Genomic DNA, 11,501 nt, shown 5'->3' on the forward strand with positions numbered 1-11,501 from the left:
TTACAAATTTATTCACAAAAAATATAACAGAAAATATATAATAATACAATATAAAAATATATACTTTTTTAATCTAATTTAAAATATTTTTTATATTATAAAAATAAAAAATGTTTTAGATTTTGGAACTGACACAAGGGGAACTACCACTACTGTTAATCGGCAAAGTGGGCACCATTATCGGCCGATGCTGATAATCCCAAATAGGTATAGCTGCAGGACCAAAAGAGGGTGGGGTTACTATAGAAGGGGTCGGGGTTACTCCAAAACGGGGTTGTGGCAACTCCACTTCAACACATGGTTGGGGTTAGGGAAAGGGTTAGATTTACGGGCTCTCTATATCTTTGCTGGCGGTTTGGAGCTCCCGCCCCTTTTTGGAGCTCTCCTTGCAGCTATTTCCTTCTCGATAATCCCAATAAGGCCAAATATAGTCCAATATATTGCTCTATCACTAAAAAACAACTGATAATAAATGTAAAAATATTACATTATATTATCTCAGACACTTTCCCACAATACTGCAAGGTAGCTGTGAAGTTTGTACTCTTTGATAATCAAACTTCTATTCAAATGCGCAGGTTGGAGTTACAGTGCCGACAGTGGACAGACAGAGCTACTCCAGCTACTTTATTATCCTGTCTGTCTAAAATAAAAATTATTTTACTTACCAAACATCATATGTGGTAAATATTTGACCATTCATTTAATTTATTTTATATTTAAAAAAATAACATTCAATGAAAGTCAGTTTGAGATGTCGAGAGTTCACCAAACTTTAACTTTGGTGCACAGAGAAAGATGAAACTACTACACACATGCTTGCATTTCTGCTCTCCCGCATTCACACTCTTATGAATGAAGTTAACGGAGCACAAATCATTATTGATTTGTGACCGATCATTATTTAGAGGATATTTCATATAAACCTTTGACATTCACCAGACACAGACACTGGACTCGTCACCTATGCACTTGGGTAATCACTTCCACTTTGGAAATGTCAAAAGTAATATGATATTTAGGCAGAAATTGGATCCACTGGTCCGTTAAGTTATTCAGGATCTCTCCAACATGTGGCGTATCAATGGTAATTCACATTTTCTACTTGGGTCTCTCCTTCAAAGTAAGCTTATGGGAGTTTTTCACAGTTCTATTGAAAACCGTAAGTCAGATCGCTTAAAATAATAGCACACCTCTCCTCAGCAAACTACATGATTTCATTCTTTCATTTAGCTTAGCACAAACAGTGCAATCCAATAAATCCAACAAACAATCCACTTAAGTTCAATACTTTATTCATATCCCTAACCCTTAGCAAGAGCAATAATAATAGTGATGCCATAAAAGTAACTTTAATATCTATTAGGGTTGCCTTTATTTGCAGTTTCTGCTGTATTTCTGCTGTTGAATAATGGAATCAGCAGTCACCCATCCAGAAATTCAGTGTCACAGTGACTAAGGCATATGTTTTACTTTTATAGTGTGTTCTGGTCAATTTCAAAACCATGAATGGAAATAAATGAGTAAATAGAGGGCTACTCTTTCCTGATGTTCAGGTCAGCCGAGGTGTCAGAATTTTCTCAGGACTCAAAGGGAATGTTAAACTTTCCTTCCTTAAAGATGAAATGCAGTCAATCTGCATTATTGATGAACACCCTCTGGACACTTTGAAATGTGCGCACCCACATTAAGCCTTTGTTCTAACAGACTAGCCAGAACTACATTCAATCCAGTTATGGTCAATAGTGGGAGAACAGACATTTGGAGACAGAATGCAAGAGAGAACATTTCCAACTATGCTACATTGTGGTCTCGTTACCAAAAGCTTGTTATTTTGCATTTTTATTCCAATTTTGCACAAAATTGTAACTTTTGGCATTCAAAACAAATAACAATTCAAGAAAAATCGCAGCTGATATTACTTTCAGTTCATTCATCTCACTGGAAATTGAAGGTCAAGTCCAACGCATTCAATTATGGGAAACAGTACTAGCGCAGTGTGTTCTGGTTGTATATTTGAGCAATAAAAGGTCTAGGCTGAGCTATATTTAAAATAGTCATGCCTGAGGAACGTTGTTAAGCCCCATTCACACTGCCTGCAACATTCAGCAACAAAGAGACACGATCGCTGTGTCCAAATATCCCTTCTTCCCTAATATAAAGTATGCCAAAAACAGCATGCCAATGGAGTAGTATGTCCGAATCTTCAGTGTTCATAAAACAGTAAGCAAGAAATACCCGGATGACCTACAACTTCCGGCGAGATTCTGAAGTGCTGGACTGGACACTTTACTATCCCATAATCCCTCGAGAGCTGAGGAGACGTCACGTTCAAATGCTGGATTTTAAAAAATGGCGGTGAACCAAGAGTCGGACGGCTTTTTTCAACTGTAAGTGCTATTATATACCAAGAAAGTTGTTCCTTGTGCTTAAATAGTGCTTGTTTAACAAAACCAGTGTAGATTATTTTCATGGATGTTGATATTCCGTCATATATTCGAGTTACGGGTCAACACCCACGTCTCCAGAGTAAGTATGTCCTGAATCTAGTCATACTACTTGCATGCATACCTAAAGAATGTACTGTTTTACCAGCCGAGAAGTGTGGCCGTCATCAAATATAGTACATACTGTGACAAAACACAATTTTGGACACAAGTTCGATCTCAGTCCTTTTTTTAACGAGAGCAGAGCGATTTCCAGCAACACGAGCGACAGAGACCATTGGCAAAAAGATGTGGGTGTGGCGAGTGACACAGTTGAGAAAAGTTTAACTTTATGCAAGGAGTGACATTCAGGAGCATCTATCAATAGAGAAGGCAGTGGAGCTCACATAATCTGTCTCCTGTTAGAGACTGAAGTCAAGTGCGGGCGAGACCGAGGAGAAGTTATAATGTTGTGAGGGATTTCACTGTTCTACAGTATATAATTTTTCTGTAACCACATGAATGAATATAATAAATCAATGATGCGTTGCAAACTGTGTCAGAAACTGTCGGCATTCTGAGTGAGTTTGTTTCATACATTGATATATCGTTCGCTTGTTAATATGATGCATTGAGCACTGATACAGTTTATTAAAAAAAAGCACTTTCCCCTCAAAAATATTAATTTTCAGCTGCAAGAAAACTGATTACTTATCAAATTAGAAAGACGTGTCAGAAATTGTCAGCATTCTGAGTGAGTTTGATTCATACGTTGATAGATCGTTAATCTTGTTCATGATATGATGCATTGAGCACTGATGTAGTTTATATAAAAACACTCTCCACAGAATAATGTGCATTTTTAGAGGCAAGAGAACTGATTCCTTGTCAAATTAGATTTATATCTTGGTTTTACCATCAGAACATCTTATTTGTGATCAAATTTTCTAAAGCTATGGCCAGTTATGCAGTCCACCAATAACATTAGTGCGACAGCAGTAGTGACGCCCACTAGCGACATACAGTACAGGGACTAGCGACATCTAGCGACAACGACCTTGAGTGCCTTAAAGCTTTTATTAAACAGTTATTACATATATTAACACAAATTGTCATTAAATCGTTATTTTTTTATGCATATTCACTTAGTGCCATGCCGCCATCATTCCGCTAGAAGAAATAGTCCATTACATGTTAAGTAAAGGCCAAAGTATACTTCGGTTGCCCACATAGCTGATCGCTTAGTATGCTGATATTCACTGTCTGTGCGGACTGTCTGCATGCGCCCATATTTTCTCATATTTTCTGTGCGCATCATCGCTGCATGTGCCTGTTGTTGACTGTACTAAAACAAATAGGTATAGAGATGTTCAGCCGTGACGTCAATTTGTAGGTGAACCCTGAAGTCTAATTCACCATGTGTTCCCTCTGGATTTTCCTATGGGTTTTTATGATGGGGTTTTTTAACTTAAAGTTGAAGTCAATAGTTTACATACACTTAGGCTGAAGTCATTAAAACAAATTTTTTAACCACTCCACAGATTTCATATTAGCAAACTATAGTTTTGGCAAGTCGTTTAGGACATCTACTTTGTGCATGACACGAGTAATTTTTCCAACAATTGTTTACGACAGATTGTTTCACTTTTAATTGACTATATCACAATTCCAGTGGGTCAGTTTACATGCACTAAGTTAACTGTGCCTTTAAGCATCTTGGAAAATTCCAGAAAATGATGTCAAGCCTTTAGGCAATTAGCCAATTAGCTTCTGATAGGCTAAATGGATAATTTGAGTCAATTGGAGGTGTAGGATGCATTTTAAGGCCTACCTTCAAACTCAGTGCCTCTTTGCTTGACATCATGGGAAAATCAAAAGAAATGAGCCAAGACCTCAGAAAAAAAAATCGTGGACCTCCGCAAGTCTGGTTCATCCTTGGGAGCAATTTCCAAACGCCTGAAGGTACCACGTTCATCTGTACAAACAATAGTACGCAAGTATAAACATCATGGGACCACACAGCCATCATACCACTCAGGAAGGAGACGCATTCTGTCTCCTAGAGATGAACATAGTTTGGTGCGAAAAGTGAAAATCAATCCCAGAACAACAGCAAAGGACCTTGTGAAGATGCTGGAGGAAACAGGTAGACAAGTATCTATATCCGCAGTAAATCGAGTCCTATATTACAGAAGGGTTATACCAAAAGGGGGTTGCGCCAACTCCAAAGGGGAGCACCACTTCCACTCACGGTTAAGGGTTAGGTTAGGTTAGGGGCTCCCTATATCTTTGCTGGCAGTTTGCGACTGCACCTTTTTGACTGCAGCTATATCCTTCTCTACTAAAAGAGTATCACAAAACAGTCATAGCGCGCATGCATCGAATGCGTTCGTATTCGCTATGACTATACTTTGCAAAGCAACGAGGTGTTGGATGAACTAACTGCTTTATAAGTATTAGCAGATGTAGAATGTCAACCTTGTATTCGATGCATACAGAATATTTGCATTCTGTGTGCATACAGTACACACTATATACTGCAAAAATAGTATGGGCAGTATGTTATTCTAAACATAGCTTGAAAGACAATATGGGCCCTGCTGACCTGAAGTTCCAGCTTGAGATGCCAAGTAAATATCAGAACAGGAAACGCACGTGGTTAAATAATGTTTGGACAATATCACATGCACCGGAATAGCCCAGGGTAATTTAAACACATGATTTGGTGAGTAAATATCACAACCCATAGAACAGGTTGTTGGACAGGACTAAATATCCTCCTGTTTGCATGAATCAACAGCAGTTCCTGAAAGCGGAACCACACCTTGAACTCTGCAGACTGCAGCTGTCATCTGATGGCTTTGACAGTGGAGGCGTGAGAGGGGTGTGACAAATCACCGCCGCTCATTGGCTGGCGGAGATTAACGAACAGCGCTACGGGCCAATCATAGAACGCTGGACGTTTAGCACGCATGACGCATGAACAGAGGCGGAGCGAGTTACGCTGCGTCATCAAGCAAGAGGTATATATACCGCGTAAAGACATACCCAGCCGCCGTTCTCCTGGATCCAGGCGTACAGCGGGCCGTTCAGATACTCTGTCATCCAGCCCGCAATGTTGTCCACCTGCGCCGTCATCTCCTTATTCACACATTCTACACAAACGGTCCCTCCAAATTCGAAAAACGCGATAATTCTGCCCCAGTTCACGCCGTCCCTGAACAGCTCGTCTATGACTGCGGTGAAGCGCTGGTGCGCCGTGAGGGACGTGAGATGCAGCTGCTTGGACATCTCCGCAAAGTCCGACTGATATAAGCGCTCCAGCTCGTCCCCGGCCTCCCGTAACACCTTATGAAGAGCGCTGCACGGGTCGTGACGCATGTCCTCCTGCATCCCCGACCTCAGTCCGTTGGAGACACTGTCATCATGGGCATTCGCTTCCCAAACATATCCCTTCTTCCATAGCTTATGGTGGATGTACTTCACCACTATACTGCGGTTATCATACACACTCTGCTGTGCCATATCGACCTCTGTGTCGCTAAATTACCCCAGTGTCTGTGTGTGCACTGACTAGTCCAGGCGCATCTTCATCATCATCATCATCACCTTCATCAGTGCCAAAGGGCTTAATATGCAGCAGCTGATGTTCTTAATCTCTAAAATGAATAAATGTATGATAAAATGACACACTTTCCTTAAAATCAACTTACTGCACTTGAAACTACAAGTTGCAGCACTCCTCCAGTGCTTGAATGTGGAAAAACGCCCACTTTCTGTTCCCAGCAGAGAAATCCAAGGCTATATGAGAGGATTTAAGCATGTATATCCATGTTAGAAGGAATAAGCATACCGTGCGAGCATGGTTGAGAAAGTCTCTGGTGTTTTTGGTGGGATTTGCGTGCAGAAAGTCATAATTTTTCCAGGGGCTGCGCGAGACGGAAGAGGCTTGTAATATTCTCGCGCACTTGCGAGTTTCTTCTTTCGCGGAGCGACTGGTGTAAATAAAGACTTTCTCGATGCGGTCTGCTGTCGCATTCAGTCTTTAGATGTAAGTTGAGCGAGCGGTACAGTGATATCAGTGTAAATTGAGTGTTTCGAGGTGTCTGCTGTGCGCAGTCGCTCCATAATAATATGCGGTCAGACTGCCGTCTTCATACTAGCAGAGAGGCGTGTCTTTCAGGTGTTACGTCACTCATCCACGCTCATGTACGTGCGTGTGCTCCTCCTGCTCAGTGAACTGCAAATAATGTTAATAATATCGGATTCACTTATTCTCATGTGCACCAGTAATTAAAGTTTTGACTTTTAGATTTTCATTTAATTACTTAAGCATATTGTCAGTGTTGGGTTGTAACGGGTTACATGTAATCTGGATTTCGTAATCAGATTACGAAAATCAAACATTTGTAATTAGAATACGTTCCCTTTTAAATTGTGCATAATCAGATTACAGTTACTTTTAATGGATTACATGATAAAAAATATTTAAAAAAAAAAACTGTTCAACAATTCTCTTAAAATTAAAAATAAGTGCATGTTGTTCTCATTGTCTTCCACCTTAAAGCTGTAGTTCACCCAAAAATAAAAATTCTCATCATTTACTCATCCTCATGCCATCTCAGATGTGTATGACTTTCTTTCTTCTGCAGAACATAAACGAAAATTTTTAGAAGAATATTTCAGCTCTGTAGGTCCATATAATGCAAGTGAATGGTGGACAGAACTTTTATCCACCAAAAATCACATAAAGGCAATCCATACGACTCCAAAAAGTAATCCATACGACTCCAGTGGTTAAATCCATATCTTCTGAAGTGATATGATAGATGTGGGTCTGAAACAGATCAATATTAAAGTCATTTTTTACTATAAATCTCCACTTTAACTTTCACTTTCAGAGATTTGTAATAAAAAAGGACTTAAATATTGATATTTTTTTCACCCACACCCATCATATCACTTCTGAAGACATGGATTAAACCACTGGAGTCTTATGAATTAATTTCATGCTTCCTTTATGTGCTTTTGGAGCTTCAAATTTCTGGTCACCATTCACTTGCATTGAAAAGACCAACAGAGCTGAAATATTCTTCTAAAAATCTTTTTGTTCAGCAGAATAAAGAAATTCATACACATCCTGGATGGCATGATGGTGAGTAAATGATGAGAGAACTTTCATTTTTGGGTGAACTATCCCTTTAAGTATCATAGTGTTAGTTTTTCATCACCCTTTAAGTACAGTACCTTTTGTTTTATTCAGCGACTGACAAATAGCAAAATGCTCTTTAATTTCATGTTTACTCGTGTTTAATGAAAGGAGTGTTAATTTCATTGGAAATTCATATATCTTCCTTACAAGGTTATAGTTTTAGCGGTCCATACCCTTCATTATAATTTTTTCAATGTGCGATAGGGAAAATATGAAAAGTATTTTTTTGGTTAACTTTCAGAGCAATCACTTTTTCCATCTAACAAAATAATCTAGTTAAATTAAATTTACCTGGCTCTCTGAAAATACAAGGTTTGGTTTAGCTGAAATGGAAATCAGACCTCAGCCTGGCCTTAAAATTAGAACTTCTTTGAACAGAAAAAGGCCTTTGATCTTTTAGCACCACTCTCAGTCCACACTGCTTTGAATATAAGGCAAATCAGTTCAAGCCAAAGCCTATGAATTATTGCAGAAAAAAATGACATCATCATGCATATGACCCCTGCTGGCAGTCCAGGCCTTAGACCCAGAAAATTGTATTTGTTTCAAAGGTGAATTTTAAAAAAATTCAGTTTTGTGCCTACCTTGGTTTCAAACAGCCCTGACTATGTTATTCAAGGATAAGATAAGCTTCTGGAGTTAGCTAATTTCTAGAGATGCCTCGATTGTGTCGGTTAAGTGTTCAACCATTTATAATCATGTTGCTGACAGAGGCATGTCCTGTGTCCCCTACTCCTGGTGATCCTGTTTACTACCTCCAGCCTGTTTTACAATAAAAGATAAATCATTTAAAAGTCAAAGATAAATGCTATATAGAACACATGCTAAATGTTGCTCAGAATATTTATATTCACAACAGAAATTTCCATAAAATGTTATTAATTAACTTGACTTTTCCAGGCCTGGAAAACACAATTTTTAAAATTCCTTGATATTTACAAATTGCACATTACAGGCTTTTATCCCCTTAAACTCCATGGACTCCAGCGAGTCCATGGGCGGAGCCAGAAGCGTGTGATAAGTTTACACTTAAATTATAAAAGTCTCCGGATACATAAGTCATTCATATGTGATACCATTTGAAAGCTTCGAATCTGAACTTTTCATATAATACCAGTACTTTTGCATTTGTGTTGCCTAAAATAACAAAATAAAGCCTTAAAAACATTGCGTTGCAAATGAACGCCACCTAGAGATGATGATGTAGAAATATGAGTATGAATATATGTTTTTCACATAGCACTTAAATAGGCAAGTTATATATCGAATGAAAGCTCCCTCTCTCAGGAATGTGACTATACAGTTTATTTTGTTTCCCAGTTTATTTTTAGTCTTAAAGCTGATGTGTCTATTTTTTTTTTTTTTTTTTACGTTAAAATATTTGTAATATTGCAGAGTCAGCTATAAGTAAGCCATTTGTAGGTTGATTCCATAAAAAGTTAAAACACAGCAGCTCTGCGGTGCTATCAAAACATTAAGCACATGCATGTTCTTACACCGATTATGCATAATAAGCCGACAACCTGTTTGGTCATGTAAACGCATTAAATGGCTTTCATTTGGTGTGTGGTCATAAACTGACTCAGGTACATTTTTCCCATTACCCTGATTTTGCATTGCATGTAAACACCTTTACCAACATTCTTACTGGCTTATCCATGTATGCAAGTGATGTGCGCATGTCTCTTCACGGTTTGATGTCAAAAGCAGAGAATTACTCAATTATTTTAAACCTCATGTAAACGCGGTTTTCTTGCTTTGTCAGATTTTTCCAGCACATTGGTGTGCATGTAAACAGGCACACTTGTCAATGAGTATGTTTACATATCATAGCAGTACACTGACAACTGTTAAAACTAAGCTTATTCAAAAAAAGTTGACAATGTAAGAAGCCAGAGTATACATGAGATTTGGAATCATCAGGTTATTTTCTGCTTTTGATGTCAAAGCGTGAACAGACTTGCACTCCACACTTGCGGACATACAGTACAAGGTGGTAAAAAGGGCAGTACAGGTGTTTACAAGCAACCCGAAATCGGGGAAATGGGGTAAAATCTACCTTATTTGCTTAAATCATTTATGACATTACCCCGATACAAGAAAGCTGTTTATGACCTTACCCCGGTAAAAGAAAACCGTTTATAACTTAAACCCCCGAAAAAAGAAAACCATTTAAGACATTTACATGACCTTACTTGTTGTCAGTTTATTAACCCTCCATTACTGTTCGGGTCATTTCTGACCCATTTGACCCATTTGGTTTTCTTCATCGGAGTAGTACAAGAGTTGGTGACTTTTCCTACACTTCCCATCTGAACACACACATACACACACACACACTCACACACAAACACACACACACACACACAAAAACTGCAACACTCTTACTGTTTAGGTCAAATTTGACCCGCAATAGAAAATGAATGGGTGAGACAATAACACGGAGCATTTTTTTTTTTTTTTTGTCAAATAAAATCAAGAAATAATCCACAATACAGAACACACACACACAGAAAAACGAATAGGTGAGACTACAATGCACAGCAATTGTTTTCTTCACTGTTTATCAGTGTTTTTCCTGCATTTTCAGATTTACAGTTTGTAACTCATGTTTTCTATAAATAATTTGTTTATTGCTATGCATTACTGCTGTTCACTTCACTGATTTGAATTTTGATGTTTGCAAAAATAAGTAATAATAAGAATAAGTTTGCCATTGCAAAGTCTTGTTTGTACACAAATTGTAATGTGACTAGGCTTGGGATCGATGCCTTTTTCCCACATCGATAATCAGAAGATTTTTCAGATGATTATCGATATATATCTGGATATTTTTCTTTTTTTTTCTTTTTTTTTCCAGATATAAATAGGGCTGCTCGTTGCACAATAGTCTTTGTCTCTTCAGACATCTCAACCCAACTTTGGTAAAGTGTGAGCAGCAGGGTAAATTAAAAGAGGTCGCACACCAGATGCCTCTGGCAGACAACATGGCGCGTTCTAAAATGAGAAACAATTATTTATTTTCTACAAAGGTAAGCACACACCACTAACGCTCAGCGTCAATATTCTGAAGTGCCACAGATAATTTTCCATTAAATTCAACCCAAATCATTATCAAAAGACAACGTTTATTTACTCTAGCCATCACTGGATGATATATTGTGTATAAGTATGTTTCATAGAGCCTACACAATGTATTTTCAGTTACAAGTATGTCTTTTTGGGGTTTGACAGCTTGAATGAAAGACCTATTCATGGCTACACACAAAGAAATTGCATAATAAACATTGTGCAATTACATTAGTTTCACTAACCTGCAAACTCATCAACGTTACTTACAAAAGTACAGAAACCTTCGTTACTTTGAACTGCCATCTGTGCTGCTTCAGCTCGTCCTGTGTGTGTGTGTGATCGTGACCGCGACTGCAACTGGCTTCAGTAAATGGTATATTGCCCTCTTGTGGTCTCCCAACGCTATTACGACAGACTTTTAAACAGAGGCCAACTGAGTGAGTTGGAAAGCATGCCAAATGGGATTCTAATTTAAATGTCGGCTAATTTTAATATATTGATGCCTCAAAAATATATTGATAAAATAATGTGCCGATCAATAATAGATATATAGATTTTTTATGGCATCCCTAAATATGACCTGTTAATTGCTTTTTGCTTTATTGACATTTTCATTTATTTACTCTACTGAGTTATTGAATTCTGATGTTTGAAATAAATAACAGGTAATACAAGCTTACTTTGTCTTGTTGTAACACCAGGTTTGACTGTAAGCATAATGTAGCATTATTGCAAAAACTGACACTTCAAAACAAGTGGATAAAAAAAATACTAAACTCTGACAAATAATA

General features: G+C 38.0%; 1 protein-coding gene across 3 annotated transcripts in view; it reads right to left on the reverse strand.

Annotated features, from left to right (window-relative positions):
* Positions 1-6,590, reverse strand: part of bcl2b (BCL2 apoptosis regulator b) — a 215,793-nt gene extending 209,203 nt beyond the window's left edge. The window contains exons 1-2 of one of the 3 annotated variants that reach the window (XM_051700850.1): positions 5,475-6,590; positions 4,319-4,401 (exon numbers count right to left, since the gene is read on the reverse strand). In XM_051700850.1, the coding sequence (XP_051556810.1) occupies positions 4,319-4,401; positions 5,475-5,951 (560 nt within the window). In that variant the 5' untranslated portion in view covers positions 5,952-6,590. Of the gene's footprint in view, positions 1-4,257; positions 4,402-5,474 lie in introns of all 3 variants that reach the window. The other 2 variants (XM_051700849.1, XM_051700851.1) reach the window with 2 other exon arrangements.
* Positions 6,591-11,501: the final 4,911 nt, after the last annotated feature.

The sequence above is a fragment of the Myxocyprinus asiaticus genome, chromosome 6 (assembly GCF_019703515.2).
Source record: "Myxocyprinus asiaticus isolate MX2 ecotype Aquarium Trade chromosome 6, UBuf_Myxa_2, whole genome shotgun sequence".
Lineage (NCBI taxonomy): Eukaryota > Metazoa > Chordata > Actinopteri > Cypriniformes > Catostomidae > Myxocyprinus > Myxocyprinus asiaticus.